This window comes from Artemia franciscana, chromosome 20 (genome assembly GCF_032884065.1).
Source record: "Artemia franciscana chromosome 20, ASM3288406v1, whole genome shotgun sequence".
NCBI classification, from domain to species: Eukaryota; Metazoa; Arthropoda; class Branchiopoda; order Anostraca; family Artemiidae; genus Artemia; species Artemia franciscana.
In genome coordinates this window covers 22,863,950-22,889,879 of record NC_088882.1, presented here as the reverse complement: position 1 = coordinate 22,889,879, position 25,930 = coordinate 22,863,950, and the positions used below count along the sequence as shown (strand labels likewise).

Genomic DNA, 25,930 nt, shown 5'->3' with positions numbered 1-25,930 from the left:
AAAAACTAAAAAAAGTAAAAATCTATATATACATAAAAATAAGTTGTCTGTGTGTGTGTGTGTCTGTCGAGTGACGTCATGTTCGTGTGTCGACTGACGTCATGTTTTCGACTGACGAAATTACAGACCGGGACATCGGGACACAAATGACGACCGGGACACCGGGACATAGGGAATATAAATGACGACCGGGACACTCAAAGAGAAAGCGACCGGGACACAAGGAATGTTCGATTAGCAATCACCATCAACAAAGCACCGAGACACAAATGACGACCGGGACACAGGGAGTATAAATGACGACCAGGACATAAGTAAAAAAAAACTAAAAAAAGGTAAAAACTACAAAAAATAAAAATAAAAAAAACTAAAACTATTAAAAAAGCTAAAAAACTAAAAAAACTAAAAAAGAAAAAATAATTAAAAAAGGAAAAAACCTGAAAAATAAAGGAGAAAACCAAAACTAAAAAAAAATAAAAATAAAAAAAACTAAAAAGGTAAAAACTACAAAAAAATAAAAAGAAAAAAGAAAAAAAAACTAAAAAAAAGTAAAAACCAAAAAAAAACTAAAAAGAAAAAACGGGGAAAAACACAAAAATTTATTTCATCATATACCAATTCAAAAACGAATGTTTATACAGACCGGGACACAAATGATGACCGGGACACAGGGAATATAAATGACGACCGGGACACAGGGACACAACTACAACGGGGGGCACAGGGGGATATATAAATGACGACGGGGACACAGGGAATGTTCGATTAGCAATCACCATCAAGCTCAAGGGCAATCATTAGAATCATGAGGTATCGCTAAAAAAAGGTAAAAAACTAAAAACTAAAAAAAGACCAATTCAAAAACGAATGTATAGACTGGGAAACCGGGACACAAATGACGACCGGGACACAAGGAATATAAATGACGACCGGGACACTCAAAGAGAAATTACAGACTGGGCTACCGGGACACAAATGAAGACCGGGACACAGGGAATATAAATGACGACCGGGATACAGGGACACAACTACAACGGGGACGCCGGGGAGCACAGGGGGATATATAAATGACGACGGCGACACAGGGAATGGTCGATTAGCAATCACCATCAACAAAGTTTAAGGGCAATCATTAGAATCATGAGGTATAGATCTGAATACGGATTGTTTTCCCATGCACAATTATATGTTGCATGTTCAAGAGTCGGTAAACCTGACAATCTATTTATATGCACAGACAATGGGACAGCGAAGAATGTGGTATATTCGCAAGTTTTACATAGTTAAAAACGTATATATATATATATATATATATATATATATATATATATATATATATATATATATATATATATTTCTATCTATGTTCACAGGTGGGACACAGGGACACAACTACAATGGCGCGTAACGACTTACGCGCGCGGGGGGGCGCGAAGCCCCCCCACCAACTATTTGTGGGGGTCGGCGCGAAGCGCCACCCCAACAGCTAATATATATATATATAAATGTAGTGTCCGTCTATCCGTTACACTATCTTTATCGTTACACTGTCGCTGTCACTAAGTATGACGTCAATATATAAAAAATAAACTAACTAAAAAAAACTTAAAAGAATTAAAAAGAAACTAAAAAAAGAAAAAAAAGAAACTAAAAAAAAGAAAAAAAATAAAAAAGAACAAAACGAAATTATGAAGTCAAAAAAATTAAAAAACTAAAGAAAAAAAAATATAAAAAGGAAAAACTGTAATAAAAGATAAAAATCTATAAATGACGTCATGTTCGCCACGTGAAACCAGGCTTGCGACTAATAGAGATAGTAAAAAAAGAAGGCATGTCGCTATATTACAAAAGCACTGCGTGTATAATTATCCTACGATGTCACCAAAAAGGGAACATCAGAGCAACTCGAAACCAGGCTTGCGGCTCAATGAGAAAGGGCCAGATTAGGAATGTCCAATTTACGTCATCAATTCGATCCAAAAATGACATAGCGTTGCTAGGACCCAGAACACAAGGGACAATGAGAATCTATATATAGAAGCATGCCAGCCCAGCGGGGGGACATGCGGCGGGACCCAGCTAGTGTATATATATATATATATATATATATGTTTAATGCAAGGTTTGATGATAACAGGTTAGATAAGAATAGATTAGGTTTGGTTAGCTTGGGTTTTTAACCCATTTCTGATATTTAGAACCACATTTAACCTAACATAAACTAACATAATATAACGTAACATAACTTTAAATTTTACCCTTTTCTACAGCCAAAAATAAGAGGCAGACATCATCTATAAGGGTCCATCTAATTTTCGAGTAAAACGACTATTATATTCGGAAAGAGCATACAAAAGGCATCGATTGGTATGTTCGCCTAATTCGTTGCTCAGTAATGAAAACATCTCTAAATTTACCATGAGACCCCTCCCCCCCTCCCTGCATAGGTACGATGCTTTGATTTTATAATGACCATGTAAAATAAACTTTTTTCATTATAGGACGATTCTCCTTCTCCAACTGAATTCCCTTGTATTTCCTGACTTTTAAAAATCAGACAGAATGGCAATAGAAAACAAAATTTAACCTCGTAATCCAGCTGTCACAATACCCTTTTTCTATTGATGTTTAAAATTCAAGCAAAGAAAAACGTCTTCAAATAAAATTCTTTGCCCTGACTCACGAGAGAACCGTATAACATTTGATGAAATGCTATAATCTTATGAACACGATAGTTTTACTAATAAATGAAGAAAGGCCTATATTTCAATGGTCTCTTTATGGTTTTTAATGGGTAGTAAGTAACTGAGACCGAAGTTTTGGACAGTAGTGAAAAAATTATGTTAAGTAAGGTAAAAGTGGTAAGTTACCGGCCGTGGATTAATAAATCATCATGAGTGTCAACCCTCAGCCAAAAGGTGATATTCGGAGATATTCGTGGAACTTATCTTTTGTTTAAGGGGGGAGAGAGGCACAAAGATTTTGGGGAAAATCCTCGAAATTTCGGGGATTATGGAAGCACTAGAATTTTCTGACAAAATTTGCCAACAATTTTCAATTAGGCATGCACACTGCCACTTATCATGGTTACCAGGCTACCCCACGTTTTGCAAGCCTCTCCCCCCCCAAAAAAAAAAGAATCCATAAGTGTTTAGACTTCGGATGCCCATTTTAGCAGAAGATGAGGGAGATCACGGAATTCCCCCAAAGTTCGACCAAAACATATTTCCACTACACAAACGAAAAAACAATGTTTGTTTTTTTCATATTTTAATGAGAACGGATTAGGAGTAATCCTAAGGACCCTATCTTTCTTAGAAATGGAAAAATTAATTTTAAAATATATAATTTTATATTTAGTCATAAAAACTATTCTTGATTGCAGTTCTCATTCATCACGGAGCTCTCGTTCATCGTCTGCTTCATCACGCAGCTCAAGAAGCTCCTCATCTTCATCAACGACCTCCAAAAGTAGTAGTGTAACCAGTACAACGAGTAGCAGTAGTGCTTCATCGACAGAGGGAGCGCCTGTTAAAAAAGACAGGAGGTTAGTTTAATTCTATTTTTATTCTAAGCTGTAATCTTTTTTTTTGTGTTTCCATGAGCTATTGGGGTTGCTTTGTCTAGCCCTTTTTTTTAAACATGCTGTTTACTGAAAAAGCCAAATTTTGCCTTGTCTAATTCTTGTAATATTTTTTGAAGTGTGGAATAAATAAGAAAATACATCCAGTGTTTATACGCCTTTTTTGCTATGTTAAGTACAGGCGCACGCAACTAAAATTTTAGAGGGTCGGGAGTCCGTTGCAAAAGGGGTAAAAAAAAAGGTGGAAATGCTATTACTCCATACTGAAAAGGCTTAAAGCACAGTAACTACAATGGCTTGGACTTCTGTCGAGAGTAATTCCTGGTGGACTTGTAAAAATCTCCTTAGAGGGCTACATAGATGCACTTCAGCACATAGGGGACTGAGAAAGAATTCAAGTGCTAACTGTGTTCGATGTTTTCTGACTTTCAGGATCATCGAGATTTTCTCATTTCTATGGATTTCCAACATTTAATAATCACCAGTCGTATCTGGAACCAATCATAAATCTCACCAAACAGTGCGATTTCAAATAACTTACAAAATACAGAAGAAATGGTTACTTACGAGTAACCATTACGTAAGAAGAAGGCTATTGGCATCGATAACACCGTTTTGGTAAAAGAAGAATTCTTCAATACGGAATGGTTCGAAGCCAAATTTAATCGTGGTTGCTATGACAGCAGACAGTGAACTTTTCAAAGAATAGTACAATTTAAACGCTCGCGAGGTTCCGGACCTTATCACTTTCTCATAGTCTTTCGAGAGACTCATCAAATCATCTTCTGCCACATTATTGGGCAACCATTTCACGATGCTGATGAACTAAGAATCAACCATTCGATTTTTGATCTTATGGGTACTTCTGAGGGTCTTTGTTTCGAAGATTAAGATAGCTGCCATTCTTTGTTTCTCCGTCTGAGTACTGTATCATCTAGCAATTGATCTTCCTGGATCAAACTTGTTATAAAGTTTTTGCGCCTCCCCGAATCGTCAAATTTACTACATCCAATGATTACATACAATGGCTTGGTTTTACTACATCCAATGGTTACATACAATGGCTTAGTTTTACTACATCCAATGGTTACATACAATGGCTTGGTTTTACATCCAATGGTTACATACAATGGTTTGGTTTTACTACATCCAATGGTTACATACAATGGCTTTGTTTTACTACATCCAATGGTTACATACAATGGCTTGGTTTTACTACATCCAGTGGCTTAGGTGATGGCAATAAAGCAGGGAACTGGTTTTTGAACTCTTCAAAAAATTTTAAACTCTTGCTTAAACTTGGCTTGTTAAAGCTTCCGTGACACTTCTTATAACTCAGTGTCCATTTTCCATGGAAATGCATCCACTTCGGCAGTAATATAGACTGATTTCATCTCATATGTGGAACCTGACTTCGGCTCCAGGATTGCGAATATTGGAAGCTTTTTACCGTCTTTTACACAGCGTCAAATTATTTTTGCATTATCTTTCAAGTTTTAATTCTTCTTACATTCGTGTAGTCGTTCATTGTACCCAATTCACCTTCATTTTAAGCTCACAGCAGTTGCTTCTCTACCACATTCCTTGCATGATCAAAAAACATGAGTCCTTTGTTAATAAACACATCCGTCTTTATGCCCTTTTCCATACATCAGGAACCAAGTTCAAAACTACATTTAACACCAGTGTCGATCACATTTCAAGGTCACTTTCGTCAAAACACCTTGCGATAAACGAAGTAAAGCCCAATAATCGTTATCCAAATTCGTTCTAAAAATCAATTATCAAGTAAATACGGCAGGCAAAATTTTCGTTTGATAGTATCACTACGCAGATCTGAAAACTTCGAGAGCTGAATAAATTCTTAGAAGACTGCTTTCAGAGAATTCTCGTTCAGATTACCCAGGGAGTCCAATTAGCAAGGGGAGTGACAGTTCTTTCTACCTAATCCTCTCAGATTAAGCGAACCTTTCCCGTCAGGTACAACGACTCATGCAATAGGTAGCTGTCCCTCTTCTATTTGCCTTATCAGAGATAATGATGACTCTATTGTTCAAAAATATAGATGCTACTGTAAGTATAGTTTGGAAATAGTATAGATGGCGAAGTAGTAGATGGCACTCGCAAAGAAATCAAAGAGATTTACAACAATACAGTACTTGGTGAGGGTTCGAAAAAAGGAACTCTCCCAAAAAGTGTCGATAAAGGAAGCCAGAAAAACTAGACAGCAGGTTTATGTGGTATAAAGCAACATACTTAGACTTCGAACCAACAAAATGATTTGAAACAACAAAAATATCAAGATGCCGTGTAAAATGAATAAATTTATCTGCTTCTGAAGTTACTAGCTTCTTTTATGCATATAGTTTATTTTCAGGGTTGAGATTTAGTGCAGGTCTATTACTTGGTTTTGTTTTCAGAGCCGGAAAAAAAGAAATTATTGAGAAGTCTGTTGAGAAACGTCGTTCGATAGACCGAGTTGAAAAGCGCCCTGAGCGGGCTGAGAGGCGTCGAAGTCCTGATAAGAGACGAAGCACTGAACGTAAAGGAATCTCACCTTTGCGTCGTCCTGATGCTCGCAGAAGAAGCCGAAGTATATCTAGAGATCGTAAAAGAAGATCGCCGTCGCCTTTGAAACCGTGTAAGATTCATATTGGACATTTGACAAAAAACGTGTCTAAGGTTTGTCTCCTGCTTTAATATTATAATTTAAATAGCGTTTGGTAACACATTATACCCCATCTGCACAAGAAAAGGGAGGGGGCATAGGTAAGAATCCCTCTTTAAGAGACTTCCAACGTAAATAATTTTTTAAGATGAAAAACATGCATTCTTTTTCATGCAGAATCCAAATATCTAACATTTTTCAGAACTGGACAATCCAAATTTTGGAGTTCTTCTCCCTCCCGGGGGGGGGGGGTACTTATAGACTAGTCTTTAGTTATTCCCAAAACCCTCAAGAAAAAACCTAAAAACAAATGTTTTGGTTTCAGTAAACATAAATTGATCATCCTTTATGCTCCATTTTTTTAAATAAAATATTCTTTTGTTTAATCTTCTTATAAAATCATTTACTACTCGTGACAACTTATTGCAGTTTTTATGCCCACACTCCTCTGTCCCAACCAGTTCCAATTTTGCTTTGTCTTTACTTCCTTCAAGGAGGTTCCCACCTCCTTCCCTAAAGTTTTTCAACTACTAAATTCTCACCTCTTGGTTTTCGTCTGGCCCTAGAAGGATTGCCAGAAACGCAATAAATACTGTTCAACTGTTCTTAATATTATTTCACAAATTCACTCTTGCAACCTAAACTCTTGAAACTTCCGAAAATATACTTATTTTGCTAACACATCAACAAAGGATACTCAAATCACGTGCATAATCGAAGTTTCAGAGACTTTACCTTCCCATTTGGTTTCAAGTTTTCCCTTAGCCTTTGCTGGGTTTTCTAAGAGAAAATCGATCAAATTAGTGCAATTAAACAGGTACCCAAAATAATCTTCCTTAGTTCGTGTTTCCACTCCCTGTCAACCAGTAATTTTGTTTCATACCTTTAGTAATATTACTTTGATACATGTCATGAATCAGTTTAAAATAGTTATCAACTGCTAGTGCTGACAACTCTCTGCAGTATCAAGCCGTCTGAGGTAAACAAAGCTGAGCACGCTCCTGCTCCATATGGAGCATCCATATTTTTTTTACAAAAAAAAAAAAAAAAAAAAAAAAAAAAAAAAAACAATTACACAGAATAAAAATATTAAGAGTAAAAATGCACGAACTCAAGTTTGGATTTCATTACTATCTTTTGCTTGGACTTCCTGGAGCCCCCTTCCCCACCAAGACATGATGTCCATTACAGTTATGACTTCTTTCCTTATATCTGTGTACACGCTAATACAATGTCTTACTTCTAGCTGCATTATTCACATCCTCTGCTATTTTATCTGTAGCCTCTAAGGAAGGCCTAGAAGTTTCCGTAATATCGTAAGGAGCTGTGATACTCATCCTTCCTTCCTGAAAAAAAAAACAACAAAATTTATATCGTCTAGTCTTATGTTTTGTAACCCTGTGAGCAGTGATGAGAAGATGCAAAAAAAATTTCGGATTCTGATACCGATTCTCAGTTTATTCCACGGTCCCAAGTCGTCCGATACGATTCCCGGCTCCAGTTCTTAGCCCAGTTGATTCTGGTATATTATAAACCTCTCTGTTTTATGTTTTCAAATTGATTTTTTGTTTCTATGAATGGAACAAAAATTTGTTTCTGAAATCATGTTTAAAAAAAGGCCTACCAAAAGTTTGCATTTTCCCTTCATATTTGATCACATAAACTTCTTTTTAACCAATTCCAATAATTATAAGCTTAATAGGTTGGAAGCAGAAGCAAGAAAGTTAACTATCCCAACAAGCTAAAAAATCAAACTGATAGAAATAGAAGAAGAAGATAGAGATTACAGAGGAGAGGGGGATAAGGGTCAGAGAGGAAAGGAATGGGTATTGAGAAGCAGAGGCGGGATTAAGCAGTCAAAAGAAGAGAGAAGAAGATAGAGGAACAGGAAAATACAAGCTAACTATGTGATTATAACCGGATTACAACATGGAGAAAAAGGAAAAAAAAAGAGTTGTTTTTTTTAATTTGAAGAACAAATAGTGCGAATTAACAGTAGCTGCGATGGAATTTCAACGTGAAAAAGAAAGTACCCTCATTAAATGTTAAAGTTAATATGGTAGGCCTTATAACAGCTGTAAATAGAAACTTAAGGTAGTTGTTGACATTTTTCACGTTTCGTAATCCTAAGAATAGCACAGTTCTTGAACATTTTGCACAGTTCTTGAACCGGTGGTTCAGGCTGCAAAACAATGACAATGAAAAGAGAATTAGAGACCGTTTAAGAATGTTGTAAAAAGTGTGCTAGAAAGTTGTTCTTTGCACACTTCAGAAAACATCCCCTTACAGTAAAGATTCTAATTGAGTGGGATAATTTATTGTTATCTTCCATTTTTTCACATTGTAAAGCACTCTTCGAGTCTGGACCCGAATGAAATATTTGTAATTTTACGACTTTTTCCCTCTTTCCATTTATTCAATTTTCCAGGATTTCACCCTCCTTCATCCCCTAAATAAATCTTAGTTCAAATAAAAAATTAGCCTTAAATCCCAACTGAATTGATCAATTGTACATTTCGCTTCAATGACATTGATAACACTCTTTTTCTTTCTTTTTTTTCTCAGTGCAATATTTTCATATTTATTTTGCCACCTAGACCAATTATACGTAATGTTTTTAGGGCTGTATACAGAAATAGCTCTCAGATTTCAAACGACTTTTAATTAAATCCAGCGAGATCTAAGGCTCACTTATGTACCCCTCAACGTGTAATGACTAGGTCAAGAGAAGCTTTCATTTATTCTGTTCATAATTTATATTTTCTTACCTTTTTCGAATAAACACTCCATTAATCCAAACATGATCTATATAGGGATTATTATCATTATTATTATTGGTATCACTAAGTCGAGTGTCAAACCATAAAGGTCGATTGCATCCACCCCCCCCCTAAAAAAATTAGCACCAATAGCTGGGAGAATTGGTACTGCCCTTGGGTGTGGTATTTTGAGACAGTGCTTGTCCATCTCTTTGTCTTCCATTCGTAGAAGAGCTTCTTTTGATGATACCAAGGCATCCACCATTGTTTTCCCCTATCCCGAAAATCCCACCTGCCAGCTTGAGACTGGTTTTAGGCAGACAGCTATTGTTACTCAAAAGAGAGGGGAGTGTCATCCACCATTTGCCAGCCATCATCAGCACTTGAGTATCAGAACCAGTACCAGAAAGAGAAGTTCTTTCTCCCATCTCGGAATGCTCGGCAAGGGAAATTCTCTCGTTCTATGGTCAGCACTTCATATGTCTGGGGGGAAAGACCCTCCCCCCAGTGTAATTGTGTAAGCTATTACTGGCTTTAATCCGTCCATATTTGGCAGTGTATTCCACAAAATATCCTGCCTTCACGGGAGACACTAGGCAAAATGACCAGTAGGTGAACAGTGACTATATATATATATATATATATATATATATATATATATATATATATATATATATATATATATATATATATATATATATATATATATATATATATATATATATATATATATATATATATATATATATATATATATATATATATATACTAGCTGTTGGGGTGGCGCTTCGCGCCACCCCAACACCTAGTTGGTGGGGGCGCTTTGCGCCCCCCCCTCCCCAAGCCCCCCCGCGCGCGTAAGTCGTTACGCGCCATATTAGTTACGCGCCATTGTAGTTGTGTCCCTATGTCCCACCTGTGAATATAGATATATATATATATATATATATATATATATATATATATATATATATATATATATATATATATATATATATATATATATATATATATATATATATATATATATATATATATATATATATATATATATATATATATATATATATATATATATATATATATATATATATATATATATATATATATATATATATATATATATATATATATATATATATATATATATATATATATATAACTACGTACTTGCGAATATACAACATTCTTCGCTGTCCCATTGTCTGTGCATATAAACAGATTGTCAGGTTTACCGACTCTTGAACATGCAACATATAATTGTCCATGGGAAAAACAATCCGTGTTCAGATCTATACCTCATGATTCTAATGATTGCTCTTGAGCTTTGTTGATGGTGATTGCTAATCGACGATTCCCTGTGTCGCCATCGTCATTTATATATCCCCCTGTGCCCCCCGGCGTCCCCGTTGTAGTTGTGTCCCTGTGTCCCGGTCGTCATTTATATTCCCTGTGTCCCGGTTGTCATTTGTATCCCGGTGTCCCGGTCTGTATATACATTCGTTTTTGAAATGGTATATGATGAAATAAATTTTTGTATTTTTCCCCTTTTTTTCTTTTTAGTTTTTTTTTGGTTTTTACTTTTTTTAGTTTTTTTTCTTTTTTCTTTTTATTTTTTTTTTATTTTTATTTTTTTTAGGTTTGTTTTTCTCCTTCATTTTTCATTTTTTTTCCTTTTTTTAGTTTTTTTTTCTTTTTTAGTTTTTTTAGTTTTTTAGCTTTTATTAGTTTTTTTTCTTTTTAGTTTTTTTGTAGTTTTTACCTTTTTTTAGTTTTTTTAGTTTTTTTTTAGTTTTTTTTTTACTTATGTCCTGGTCGTCATTTATACTCCCTGTGTCCCGTTCGTCATTTGTGTCCCTGTGCTTTGTTGCTGGTGATTGCTAATCGAACATTCCTTGTGTCCCGGTCGCTTTCTCTTTGAGTGTCCCGGTCGTCATTTATATTCCCTATGTGCCGGTGTCCCGGTCGTCATTTGTGTCCCGATGTCCCGGCCTGTAATTTCGTCAGTCGAAAACATGACGTCAGTCGACACACAAACATGACGTCACTCGACAGACACACACACACACACAGACAACTTATTTATATATATATCTATCTATCTATATATATAAAAATAAGTTGTCTGTCTGTGGATGTGTGGATGGATGTGTGGATGGATGTGTCAGGTGACGTCACCTGAAAAAACTGGATTAGGTGACGTCAAAACTGAAAAAACTAAAAAAAGGCAAAAACTACAAAAAAAACTAAAAACTAATAAAAAAAATAAAAAAGCTAAAAAACTAAAAAAACTATAAAGGTAAAAACCAATAAAAAACTAAAAAAAAAACTGAAAAAACTAAAAAAAGGCAAAAACTACAAAAAAAAACTAAAAACTAATAAAAAAAGTAAAAAAGCTAAAAAACTAAAAAAACTAAAAAAAGGTAAAAAACTAAAAAAAATAAAAAATAAAAAAAACTAAAAAAAAGGAAAAAACTGAAAAATAAGCTAAAATAAAGGTAAAAACCAATAAAAAACTAAAAAAAAAGGAAAAAACTAATAAATGACGACACTCAAAGAGAAAGCGACCAGGACAAAAGGAATGTTCGATTAGCAATCAACAAAGCACCGGGACACAGGGAGTATAAATGACGACCAGGACATAAGTAAAAAAAAAAAACTATCTATATATATAAAAATAAGTTGTCTGTGGATCTGTGGATCGTGGATCAGGTGACGTCACCTGAAAAAACTGGATCAGGTGACGTCAAAACTGAAAAAACTAAAAAAAGGCAAAAACTACAAAAAAAACTAAAAACTAATAAAAAAGCTAAAAAACTAAAAAAACTAAAAAAAAGGCAAAAACTACAAAAAAACTAAAAACTAATAAAAAAAATAAAAAAGCTAAAAAACTAAAAAAACTAAAAAAAGGTAAAAAACTAAAAAAACTAAAAACTAAAAAAAAACTAAAAAAGGTAAAAACTAAAAGAACTAAAAAAGAAAAAAATAAATGACGACACTCAAAGAGAAAGCGACCAGGACAAAAGGAATGTTCGATTAGCAATCAACAAAGCACCGGGACACAGGGAGTATAAATGACGACCAAGACACAAGTAAAAAAAAAAATTAACAAAACTAAAAAGAAGGTAAAAACTACAAAAAAACTAAAAAGAAAAAAATAAAGGAGAAAAACAAAACTAAAAAACGAATGTATATACAGACCGGGACACCGGGATACAAATGATGACCGGGACCCGGGACACAGGGAATATAAATGACGACCGGGACACAGGGACACAACTACAACGGGGACACCGGGGGAAACAGGGGGATAACCTGACAATCTATTTATATGCAAAGACAATGGGACAGCAAAGAATGTTGTATATTCGCAAGTTTTACGTAGTTAAAACCATATATATATATATATCTATATTCACAGGTGGGACATAGGGACACAACTACAATGGCGCGTAACTATTATGGCGCGTAACGACTTACGCGCGCGGGGGGCTTGGGGGGGGCGCGAAGCGCCCCCACCAACTAGGTGTTGGGGTGGCGCGAAGCGCCACCCCAACAGCTAGTATATATATATATATATATATATATATATATATATATATATATATATATATATATATAGATATATATTACATGTATATATATATGTGTGTGTGTGTGTGTGCGTAATGGCAACCTAACGTCTCCATACCTCATTAGTTTTAGGACTGTCTCTTTGCTTCTGAACTGTAGAGGCAGTTATTGAAGTTTACAGCTTATTTGATTATTATGTCCCCTGAAGCTGCGCCATACATTACTACTGCTACTACTGCTAAAAGTACCAAGCCATCTGAGATGAATACAGCTCCATGCACTGCTCCTTCACCCCAATCTATTCAAAGCTTCACTCCTTCCCCCATCCCACGTAGTTCCAGTTTCCTTTAAATTCTCTCTTATGACCTCTTCCCAGCCCTTGTAGTAAAACACCTCTCTTCACTGAGTTAAAACTCTTTCGATAATATCCCTTGCCACATTTTTAACTCCCCTCCCCTTCCAAAACATCTTCTGCTATTTAGCGAATTAAATTCATTTTTATGGTTGGAAAAAAACGCCGTATATAATTGCATGATATTCTTACTAAAAATTTGACCGACTCTTATGTAATCGGTTTTCACACAAATCGAGACTAAGGAATTGCGATTATTATTGCTTTTTATTGATTCTGAATTTCTCCTTCAGGAGCATATTACCGAGATATTTTTTGAATATGGTCAAATCAAATACGTTGATCTACCAGTAGATCGTTTTTCCAACTTGCACAAGGGATTCTGCTACATAGAATATACGACTCCTGATGATGCTGAAAATGCTATGAAGCACATGGATGGGGGTAAGTCTCTTTCTGTATCTTTGGGTGCTGCGTTGTTTTGATAATTATTCAACCGAATTTTGGTTGAATAATTATGGCTGTTTATTCAAGTGTACCGAATATTACCTTAGTCACCTTTATTTGCACTTTGGAGCGAAATAACGTTGGATCTGTTTAGCTACGTTGTTGAAATGACGGTTAAAACACATCACAAAAAAAATTACCTTTTTTTTTGTTTATGGATTTCCTGAGGCGGAGGAGAATTGGCAAAATCCTTAGTACTCTTGAATGCTGTTAACAGCTCAGGTAAGAAGCATAATACCACCAAAATATACGAAGAAAAGAATTTATTTGAAGAAAAAAAATGGTTAATCTTTAAAGCGTGCTCGGAGCTTTTTGAATTCTTTCGCGGGTTAAAAGTGTCAATTATTGTTTATCCGAAAATCAGAATTTTGAAGTAGCAAAATGTCTTGTATTTCTATGTTTTTGTAAGAACTTTTTTCTAAAGATTGGTTGAGAAGAATAGTTTACTTTAGATAAGGCTTGGCTAATATTATTTGGCTGATAATTATAAATTTAATTCTCGTATTTACATATAAACGTCTTGTGACACCCAACGAAGCTAATAGGATAAGTGTTTTTTTTTTTTTTTTTTTTTTTTTTTTTTTTTTTTTTTTTTTTTTTTTTTTTTTATATATATATATATATAGCACGCACCACACACGTCAGTTGTATATGGGTGCGTAGGAATATTTCATGCAGCAGCAAAGGGATCTAAGTTTGAAAAATCAGAATAATTAACTAATCAGTTTATCAAGCAAACAGAAGACGAGGTTCATTTTTTCTTTTATTATTGTGTGTTGCTTCCAGGCAGACACGAAGTCTCAGGTGGTTTCTCTGCATCCAGCACACGAAATGGATGAACGCAGCCAAATGCTCCATCATCTAGTGCAACATTTTCTAAAGAGTGGGCTACGACTCGGCCCTAGGTCATAGATAGTATTTCCCGGGTCTCAAACAATTTGTAGAAACACAGATTTTTACTTTTTTCACATCATTAAGACACTAGAAACTATGGTAAAGTGTGTGTCTGCTCTTTCTTAGATTTATTATCTTCGTTGTACTTCTAGTGTTGCTATGTGTTGGAATTCTCCTATGGTACTTATCGTCTATTTCCAAGCTTGAATATTTTCCGACATCTATGCGCCTTCCCAAGTGGCATCTATCCCTTTACCTGAATTGTTTTTTTCTTTTTCTTTTCTTTTTACTGGGAAAAGTTTTAAATGAGTGGTTAATGATTTCTCAGTTACTTTTGTATATAATCTTTCGTATATAATTACTTTGAAATTAGCAACAATTCCCTGAATTTCAAAAAAAAAAAATTCAAAATAAATGTGTTTTCTTCCATAATAGGGGTCGCTAAAAAGCTTTAAACCTTAAAGCAGCCTCCATTGAAAAAAAAAGAAACTAATCTAGTATGATGACAGGGCAAGTGAATGATATGACAAACAACGGACTAGGGGTAAAAAGGGTGAGGGGTGGGGTTCGTTTTTCTTGTTTAAAAAGGTGGAAGCATATGACTCTGTATCATATAGCTATAGTGTTGTATTAAAGACATGGAAGATAGCCTGCTAGCGTTTTACTGAAAACACAAAACTAATCCAGCAAAACAGGACCAGGAGCAGAAAAGTCTTTAAATGCTCATCAGAAAATACAAGACTAATTTATAAAGCTCTCATCTGTCTTTCACCGACCGTGAAATCAATAAATTTTAGTATACAGTTTTTAATTCTCTTCAAAACTCAAACAAGCTCAGATTTCAGTAAAATGCTAGTTTTTCATAATTCTACAAGTAGGCCTACAGGGAAATATCACGTGTCAAATTATTTAACTAGATTCATATGTGTTGCATAAACCTCAAAGCAATGATTTTTGTTGTTTGGAAGTTTCTGCTTTGTTCTTCACTTCCATCGGAAAGGTTTTTTTTTTTTTTTTTTTTTTTTTTTTTTTTTTTTTTTTTTTTTTTTTTTTTTTTTTTTTTTTTTTTTAATCTTTGTTCCCTTTCAGGGTTTTTTTGAATGCACACAGTAAACCTTTCAAAAAGATTTTTATCTAACTTAGGTGAAGAAACTAAAGAAACCAACATAAGTTTTTGTTAAAATAGGGCAGCAAATTTGAGATTTACTTCGCACCTCTCTCAATATTTCCCACAAAAAAAGGACAATTTAGTTATATGAAGAGTTCTAAGAATAGACTATCCTCTGAACATTTGAGGAATTGCGGATCGAAAATACACTTATTTATGAAATGGTTTTTTGTATAGGAAATATATATATATAGATTTTAGGAAACTGAAGGACATTAAAAGAATTTTAGATGAATAGTTAATATAATTGTATTCCATAAAATAATGTACAATGTATATCATAGTGCTATATTAACATTAAGTTAAAAGTGTTAGCTGCGAGAATAAGACTGCTACGGTTAAGATAGGAAAGGGAGTTAGCTGCTGAATTCACATTCAATCAGGAGTTAAGCATAGTTTTGTTCTATCCCCCTTTATACGGATCATTTTGATCCATTATGAAGCATTCACTGAAAATGATCATCGTGCAAGATTAAAGAAATTAGTAGAAAACAATTTATATACTGCTAAATTAGATAATATATCATTCCTTGCGACACCGAGGATTGAACTTGCCACCCGATGAACAGGATGCACCTGTTCATCCACTACGCCATCGCAAGGTATAATAAATAATATTTCTTCAATAACTTCATTAATTTACTTTCATCAGTAATTTACTTTCTACTATCAGAGAATTATCTATATCTTCTTTACATACATAAAAATGTAGTGACTGTCCGTCTGTTACACTATCTAAATCTATATAAATAAAAATGTACTGTCCGTCAGTATATACATAAAACTGTACTGTCCGTCTGCCGTCTGTTACACTATCTTCTATAAAAAAAAAGAAAAAAACTAAAAAAAGTAAAAAAATAAAAAACTTAAAAATAATAAAAAATGAAATCTATATATTTATATATATATGTATATATATATATATCTATATGTATATAAATAAGTTGTCTGTGGATGTGTCTGTCAGGTGACGTCATGTTTGTGTGTTGACTGAGGTCATGAAGTTAGTTGTCGTCATTTTTGTTATGACGGTGACGTCATTAAAGATATTTAAGACATGCGTTCACGTAGAAATCTATTAATGTTTAACTTTAAAATGACTTATGAACTTACAATGGCAACAGCCGAGGAAGATGCTCAAAGAGTCTATGCCAAAAAACTTGCTGCTGATAGAGAAAGTCAGAAAAGAAAGCGTGCCGAGGAATCAAAAGAACAGCAAGGAAACAGGCTTGAGGCTGATAGAGAAAGAAAGAACAGAAAGCGTGCCGAGGAGCTACCAGAGCAACGCGAAAGCAGACTTGCTGCTAAAAGAGAAAGTGAAAAAAGAAGGCGTGCCGAGGAACTACCAGAGCAACATGAAACCAGACTTGCTGCTAAAAGAGAAAGTGAAAAAAGAAGGCGTGCCGAGGAATCACAAGAACAGCAAGAAATCAGGCTTGCTGCTGATAGAGAAAGTAAGAAAAGAAAGCGTGCCGAGGAATCAGAGCAACCTGAAAGTTATCGCCTGGCATTCAGGTACAGCCCAGTCGATGATTACAGCTTGAGTAGATGTGTTCAAATCGGGACTATGTCTAAAATTTGTCCCTATTGCAAGGCCTTGAAATTCAATGGTGAAACAATGGGAATGTGTTGCGCCTCAGGAAAAGTTAAACTTCCTCTATTGGCTGCACCACCAGAGCCATTGAAGACTTTCCTTACTGAAACTACGTCAGAATCTAAGCGTTTTTGTCACAAATCAGAAAATATAACTCATGTTTCCAAATGACGTCGTTTGGAGCCCAAATCGAAAATCCAGATCAATTTATGTCTACTTTCAAAGTAAAAGGGCAAATTTATCATAGAGCAGGGTCCCTTCTACCATTCTCAGGCGAGAATCATAAATTTTTACAATTGTACTTCATCAGTGATAGAAATTCTGAATTGAATGCACGTCGCGAAATTTCTCCCAACGTTGAAAGGACAATCGTTTCCCAATTGCAACATCTTTTCCACGAAAATAATAATTTAGTGCGTCTGTTCAAAACAGCCATCGATTTGATGCCTACTGATACGCATAAAATTGTTATTTCCGCTGACAAAACGCCTCCTGGCCAACATGTGCGTAGATACAATGCTCCAACTATCGACGAAGTGGCAATCGTTATGGTCGGTGATCAGTTTTTACCTCGAGATATTATTCTTCATAAGTGAAACGCTCAGTTGTTAAGAATTGCTGAAACTCATCGATGCTACGATGCCCTACAATATCCTATCATTTTTTGGGATGAAGCCGACGGCTATCACTTTAATATTAAATTGATGAATCCAGCCACTAACAAAGAAATGAATAAGAAATGCAGTGCAATGCATTATTATTCCTATAGACTAATGATTCGGCAGGATGAAGAAAATTATATTTTAAAATGCCGTGAATTGTATCACCGATTCGTCGTTGATATGTATGCTAAAATTGAATCAGAACGTTTGCTATATATCCGCCTGAATCAGACCAAGCTCCGGTCTGAACAATACGTTCATTTGCGAGATGCAGTTATAAATGACGGTAATACCACAAACGTGGGAAGATTAACAATTTTACCTTCGTCATATCCTGGCAGTCCCCGTCATATGCATGAATATGCTCAAGATGCTATTGCGTATGTTCGTCTCTATGATCGTCCAGATTTATTTATTACATTTACATCTAATCAATCTTGGGACGAGATACTGCAGCTTTTACTTCAAGGACAATCGGCGGTTCATAGACATGACATTACGGCCCGTGTTTTCCGGCAAAAGTTGAAATCACTGATAAACTACATAGTAAAACTTGAAGTGTTTGGGTCAGTGCGATGCTGGATGTACTCAGTGGAATGGTAAAAACGAGGTTTGCCCACCAAAGCTTTGCAATGGCACGCGACTTGCCGTAAAAAAAAACAATGGAAAACCTAATAGAGGCCACAATCTTGACAGGGCCTTTTGAGGGTGAGGCTGTTCTTATTCCTCGCATTCCCATGATTCCAACGGATCTGCCTTTTCAATTTAAAAGATTGCAATTCCCAATTCGATTAGCATTTGCAATCACCATTAACAAAGCTCAAGGTCAATCATTAGAAAAATGTGGTATAGATCTTAATACTTATTGTTTTTCCCATGGACAATTGTACGTTGGATGTTCGAGGGTCGGTAAACCTGACTATTTATATGCAGGGACAATTGGACAGCGAAGAATGTTGTATATTCGCAAGTTTTACGCAGTTAATTTGTATTGTATCCATCTATCTATCTATCTATCTATATAAAAACGAGTTGTGTGTATGCATGTTTGTTTGTTTGTAAAAAGAGCGTTTGCATATGACGTCATTATTAGTACATACGACTTTGTATATGCACAGACAATGGGAAAGCCAAGAATGTTGTATATTCGCAATTTTTACGTAGTTTGAAACACATATATAAATCTATCTATATTCACAGATGGGACACAGGGACACAACTACAATGGCGCGTAACGATTTACGCGCGCGGGGGGCTTGGGGGGGCGCGAAGCGCCCCACCAACTAGGTGTTGGGGTGGCGCGAAGCGCCACCCCAACAGCTTGTCTATATATATAAATAAGTTGTATGAATGTTTTTTTTTGTAAAAAGAGGGTTTGCGTATGACGTCATTATAAGTATATAAGGCTTTGTATATGACGTCGTCATAAGTATATAAGGCTTGCGATTCAAAGAGAATATTTAGTATAAATCCTACAACGGCAGAAGAAACAGTCGAGGAATCAAACAGGCTTGCGGCTCAAAGAGATAATGCCAAACCAGAGCAACGCAAAATACAGGGTTGCGGTTCAAAGAAAAATTATCGAAAAAAATCGTGCCTAAGAATCACAAGAGCAACGTAGAAACAGACTTGTGGCTAAAAGAGAAAATAAAAAAAGAAAGCGTGCCGAGGAATCACAAGAGCAACGTGAAGACAGGCTTGCAGCTCAAAGAGATATTGCTGCTGAAAGAGCAAGTAAAAAAAGAAGGCGTGTCGAGTAACTACCAGAGCAAAGCGAAACCAGGCTTGCGGCTGATAGAGATAGTAAAAAAAAAGAAGGCATGTCGCTGTATTGCAAAAGAAATGCGTGTATAATCATCTGGCATTCAAGTTCTGCCCTTCCGATGATTATAGCTTGAGTCAAGATATTCAAATCGGGAATGTGATTGACATTTGTCCCTATTGCAGGGCCTTGGAATTTAATGGAATTTAATGGTGAAACAATGGGAATGTGTTGCGCCTCAGGAAAAGTTAAGCTTCTTCAACTGGCTTTACCACCAGAGCCATTGAAAACTTTGCTTACTGGGTATATGTCTAAATCAAAGCGTTTTTATCAAACATCGGGTTTATGGTGTACTGTTTATGCTTTTAAGCTTATTCACTTTGCAAACGGCAAAAAGGTGGCGTTTTTTTTTTAGAACGTGCTTTTTAGTTTTCACTAAGGGGGAGTTGTAAACTTCCAGTTAAGGTTTTCGACTATGGAAACTAAAATTGTTCTCTTTTTAGGCTTCCCAGCCTTTCAATTCCAAAAATGAAACCAAAATGGTGCCATGTGGTGCTGAAGATGCTTTTACCAAGATAAAACTATAAAAGCACATATATGTGATTAATAGCTTTGAAATGAGCCATTAGACATTTCTCTACAATGTTGCATTAACTTGTTAATCAACAGGCGAAAAGTCACTGTCGAACAATTAATAAATAGAAGTCAATAATTTAGATTGTAGATCTCAGATTTGGATCGTTTTTGAAGCTCTATAGAATTTTTTTTCTTAATTAATGATTGAAAAGATTGCGGAAGTTTGACATTCTCGGCCGATGGTGTTTCCAATACCAGTTACAAAAACACGCAGATATGATCAAAGGCTTTGATGTGAACCACTAAACGTCTCTCTACGAGGCTGCAGTAGCCGGCTAATTCTGCTAGTCATTAGAAAATTTATGAAACATAGTAAGGGCATTGAGAGGGGTAGTATACAAGAAAAATTATTGTAAACCTTTGATTAAGGGTTCTCAACCTTGGAGTTATATAATGGTTGCTTCCCTTGCTATGCTTCCCAGAATTTCCACCTGAGAAATGGTACCATATGGCTTTCGCGTTGTCGATGTGAATTTATAAGAAGTGCGTAGATACAAGCAATAGCTTTTAAATGAGATATCAAATATCTCTACGATTTTGTAGTAGCCTACTAGCACTGGTAAAAAAAAGGAGACTCATTGGTGCAGTTTTTTTTTAGGTGGGGGACTATAATTCTCCTCTACAGGGTTTTTGGCCAAGGAGATATCAATGGTACACTTTCTGTTTCGATCTACCATTTTCGAGGGTTTTCAGGCTCTTTCGAAAAGCATATTAATATGATTTTGCATTAAATGCTCTTTGAAATTTGTTTTACAATGCATTTACAATTTAATTTGCATTTACAATTAAGAGTAAGTACTTAGGTGCTATTAAGCACTATTAAGATTAACCATTTTGGTTAATCCATTTGGTTAATCATTTTGGTAACAATCCTGATTCAAATCGCAATTTTTCTCACTAGACAGCTGTCCTCAAAACGCATTTTTAAACTTTCCATTTCTATGGGCTGTAATTTGCTCTTTACTAGACTGAAGCTATTGCTGTAATCTTAAGTTTAGTCAAGATCCCCCCCCCCGCTGAAACCCTTAATAATCCCATGATGCTGCAATGTACTACAAAATGTCTTCTTCCATTTTTAGTCAACCACCCCTTGCTCCTAAAACCGGATATTAGCTCAGATTCAGTCTACTGGGTTGTGAAGCCTTGTAAGGAAAAGATGAAAATTTTTGGGAATCGCTGAACTAAAAAAGGAATGTATATAGCAGACTAGTGTAGTAGATAAGATCTAGAAACTTTACTGATCTTGCTTATGTAAATATAGTGAAATTTCATTAGGTTTTTTTCATGTTTAGCCCAGATAGACGGTCAGGAAATCACAGCTGCACCAGTTTTGCCATTGCCTCCTGAACGTCCCCCTATGCGTCGCGAGTTTAACAGTCGTCGGAGTCCTATCAGACCAGGACGAGGAAGCATGCGTCCACGTTGGACACCCAGATCACCTCCAAGGTAAGCTACCCCCTCCTTAATTGATAACTTAGTGATAATTTTGATCAACGGTGTTCCCTTGTTTACTCCTATATATCATGCAATGCAAGGTACAAAGTGACATATAATAGTATAAGGTACGTAATAGGCACTATAGCCGCATAGATAAGGTGCATAGTCATAGCAGTTATGGTTAGAACCTATTTGAACAACAGAAGACCCGGATTGGAATCTGATTTCATTGATTACGTTCTGCCTGTTGTCTGTCAGAACCACCCACACGCGCAGTGGCGTAGTGGGCTAAAATTTCTGTACCAGTAGGCACCTGAATGTAATATTTTTATAGTACAAGAAGAAATATTGAATTGCCACAAGGTATTGAACGCATTTAATATGCATTTAGCGTTTAATATACTATAAGGAGGCTAAAGTTTTAATTCTTACTGAATAAATAATATTGAAAAAGTAAAATTCTTTTTATAATAAATAAAAATATTACTCTACTAATAACTCACCACAGCATGAAGCCGGCTGAGGCCACCACAGCTACGCGTGCTCCTCCTCCATCCAAATCTAGTCAAAGTCTCCCTCTTTACACAATCACAGGAAGTTCCTATTTCCTTAAAAATCTCTCTTTATGACATCCTCCCACCCCAGACGAGGACGACCTGCTTTGCATTTAGCCTTAGACAGTTGGCCGAAAAGGACAATCTTCGGCAATCTGTTATCCTTCATCCGCAGAACGTGCACTAGCCATCTCAACCTTTCTTTGAATAAATAAAATTCGAACAGCGCAATATGTATTTTCATTTCAATGCTCTAATAACTGGAAAAGAGTATATTTGTAATATAATTCGCTTTCAGAGAAGTGCCAATGACGTAGTAGGCTTTAGATTTTTAAAATTAGGAAAGGAGGCAGTAGCTAAATTCTTGTTTGTAGTGGAAATAAATTTGTTGTGAACGGTCTTGGAAGAAATAAAGTTAAACTAAATATTTGATATACAATGATATCAACTGCTTAAAAGCCCATCAGTTCAAAATTTGATTTGACTGTAATTTCATTTTTTATTTTCAGTACCGTAATTAAGTACGTAAGAAAATGTTGTAATAAAGCGCCATTTTCAAGGAGGCAGTACCCATACTCTTTTTGAATTGATTTTTGTTTGTTTCAATCTTGATTTGCATGTTTAATTAGAGCTTTATTCGTTTTAAAGTTTATTTATTCATTTATATTACTACATATTGTATGTTTATTTGCTATGATTGTTTATTTAGTTTGTGTTCGTTTTAAGCTTGATTTGCATATTCCATTTAAGCTGTACTCGTTTTAAGATTTATTTATTCATTTATATTAATACAACAAAAGAATAATGCAAGAAGAGATAAGAAAATTATTACAACATTTTTTAAAAGGAAAGCAAAAAAAATTGACCCCTCCCCCTCCTCTTCCGCACAAAAAAGCAAATCAAATATATTAAGATACTCCAACTGAATCGAGGCAATAAGAGTCCGGCCTAATTCAGGTTAGATTTTAATTACTTTTAGTTTTAATGACGAACCATTCTGATTTTCACCTTCTCTTCTTCACTTGATTAGTCGCAATCCCTTTTTTATTATTGTTAGATGTTTATGTTCTTTTCTGGCTTTTATCGGCATTGAACATGCCTCGTTTGACGCGTATTTTTTATTGAAAAAGTTAGTTCTTTTTTTATCTTTACTTGTCCTTTCTCGGTGGCCGGCGTTAACCTACCTGCAGAAAATACCCCCCGCGGAAAATTTCAATTACTGATCCAATGAGCAAACTCCGAAGTTTCTGTGATCTTGAGTTGGAGGTGTGAATGAGGAAGGGACAGTCCTCCTTCTCTACGGAATAAATTCTGCTCATTTTGGAGTTTAGTGTTATTCTTTACTTTCATAATAACAGCGTAGACCATAAAATATTCCCATAAATTGTAAAGGAATATATATTAATTTCATATTTTGATACGTTTTTTCAAGTTTCTTTTGATCCCCCTAGAAATCTTTGCTGGAAAGGGGATTGCACCCTTTTGCTGTCTTTTTGCAGGGAAACTTTTCGACCGAGAAAGGGATTACCGGCATGATTTTAAAAATAATCAGAAATAAGTCTTTTTCAAATGAAAGTGCGCTAAGAAAAAATTTTTCACCCCAGATCATCTTCAAGAATTGTCTTGGGAGAATTTCCTAGGAAAGGGGGAAGGGCGTGTTTACGTGAAAAAAAACTTTCCACGGTGGATTTTTTTTTTTCGTGGGTGAAGAAATTTTTCATGGAGGGGTGAGCCGGATTTTTCTGTGTTATTAAAAGCGATAAGAAATTAAATTATAAAAAAGTTACTTCAACTGAAAGTAAGGGGCAACATCAAAAGTTAAATGGACAGAATTTATTACGTATATGAAAAGGGGTTTCCCCCTCTTCAAGACCGTGCTCTTTGCACTAAAGTTTTGACTTTTTGTCCGAATTCCTTAAGAACGACTCCTGAAACACAATGGACGTTTAATAAGAATAATAAGCCTTTTTTCAGTTTGCTATCACCTGTTATGAAAGAGTGTCGGTGGGTGCAGAGTGGGGAAAAGGGATGGTACCGGAACCCACCTTGAGGGAGCCGGATTTTCCGGCATGATCTGATTAACAGACCCTCCTAAATCTCTTCCTCATTAAACTAACGTCTCATTGCTTTGACAAAGCTTTTTATTCTAAATAAAGGGCCCTAATGTTTATGAAGTTTTTCTCAAGGCATTGGGAAAAAAGTCAAACTTTAGCGTAAAGAGAGAGGGAACCCCCTTATATATGGAAAAATTCCGTTTATTTAAAGTTTTAATGTAGGTCCTTACTTTTAGTTGAAAAACTTGTTTTTTTTTTCTATGTAGTTTCATAAAAGGTTTACTGTATTAAAATAAACGATTTATTAACACAGGATTCTGATTAATGGACAATTCTTCTGGGCTTAGTCTGTTTTGATGGACGTTTTCAGGCTGAAAAATCTCTTGCTGGCTAATTTATCTACCATAGGTTGCCTCCTCGTAGTAGCATAATATTTGTAGGGTTGGGTATATAATGAGCAGGAGGTAATAGGCTTGAGACTGTCTGTGCAGGATTTCGACTCTTGGTGATAGAAGAGCATCGCCAAGTGCTGAAAACCATGTTGTGACAAAGAATAGGTCCAGCATTGCGCAGAGCCTCCTTTCATGCTGGAGGTGCCAGGGACTTCTTGCTGTCCGGTTCTAAGCCGACTTAAGCACTTCGGCATAGACTTGAGAAGATGTGTTGGTACCAGCCCTGCATTGGTATCCGGGGCCATTGCTTTTCTGAGACCAAAACAATTGCAATAATTTAAAGAACATGAAAATTAGAACTTGGAACTAACGACGTTAAAAAATTACTATCTTATCAACATTTTGACTGACGAATTCAGACGGTTTTTGACTGACATTTTATCATTCGGTTTTTCGCACTTGGGTTTGCAGTAGAGAAATGGTATCAGATGTGTCTCTTGATTTTAAAAGTTATCTCATTGCTAAAGAAATCAAATTTATCCTTTGCTCCTTTCTAAGTGATGGAGCTAGAAACTTGGCCTACGGCAAATAAGTCAACTTTTGAACTGAGACTTTCGACGTGTGTGACGGATTTCTTAGTTTATAAAAAGACGGACTTGAATTAATTCCTCTTTTTCAAGGTTTCCACCCAGACGCCGTCCTTCTCGTTCACGCTCGCCGAGGAGACGTCCCTCGCCACCGAGACGACGACCCCGAACCAAGTCCCGTTCTAAGTCTCGGAGCCCAGTTCGACGCCGAAAATACAGCAAGTCGTCCTCTTCTGATTCGGACTAAGAAAAAAATGACTGTTCCTTCAAATAATAAGTCTTGAAGCTCTGTTTGATTTAGTAAAATGCTTTTGATTTAAAAACAAATTTAGATAATAAAATAGACTTATAAGCTATTAATTACTTAGTTGAAAATAGTCAAATCAATCAATTTTTGTGTGACTTCAGTATCAGAATTGAATTTAGGAAAGTATTTATTAAGAATAAGGTAGTTAGCTTCAGAAATTTTGGAAATGACGGGAAAACAAATTTCATCAGAAATCATCAAAGCGTTTTACGATTAGAACTGAATCAGTCAACTCAAATTGACGAAAATGACTTAGCTATCGACAAATATATATATATATATATATATATATATATATATATATATATATATATATATATATATATATATATATATATATATGGTGTATTCGTTTCTTGTCTCGACAGAGTATACTAGACACATACAGAAGAAGAAAATTAAATCTCTTGTGATAATTGATCTCTACTGCATTGCTTGCCG

At 35.4% G+C, this 25,930-nt stretch overlaps 1 protein-coding gene and 1 long non-coding RNA gene across 2 annotated transcripts in view; one reads left to right on the top strand and one right to left on the bottom strand.

The window, feature by feature from the left end:
• LOC136039913 (RNA-binding protein with serine-rich domain 1-A-like) overlaps positions 1–25,542 on the top strand; it is a 44,850-nt gene extending 19,308 nt beyond the window's left edge. Inside the window, exons 3-7 of the mRNA XM_065723905.1 lie at positions 3,386–3,547; positions 6,004–6,265; positions 13,229–13,379; positions 21,451–21,604; positions 25,276–25,542. Coding sequence (XP_065579977.1) covers positions 3,386–3,547; positions 6,004–6,265; positions 13,229–13,379; positions 21,451–21,604; positions 25,276–25,429 — 883 coding nt within the window. The 3' untranslated portion in view covers positions 25,430–25,542. The remainder of the gene's footprint in view (positions 1–3,385; positions 3,548–6,003; positions 6,266–13,228; positions 13,380–21,450; positions 21,605–25,275) is intronic.
• Positions 7,287–25,285, bottom strand: LOC136039914 (uncharacterized). The gene is made up of 2 exons (XR_010620582.1): positions 22,099–25,285; positions 7,287–7,597 (listed from the first exon to the last, which is right to left on the bottom strand). It is a non-coding gene; the product is annotated as an uncharacterized LOC136039914 (long non-coding RNA).
• Positions 25,543–25,930: the final 388 nt, after the last annotated feature.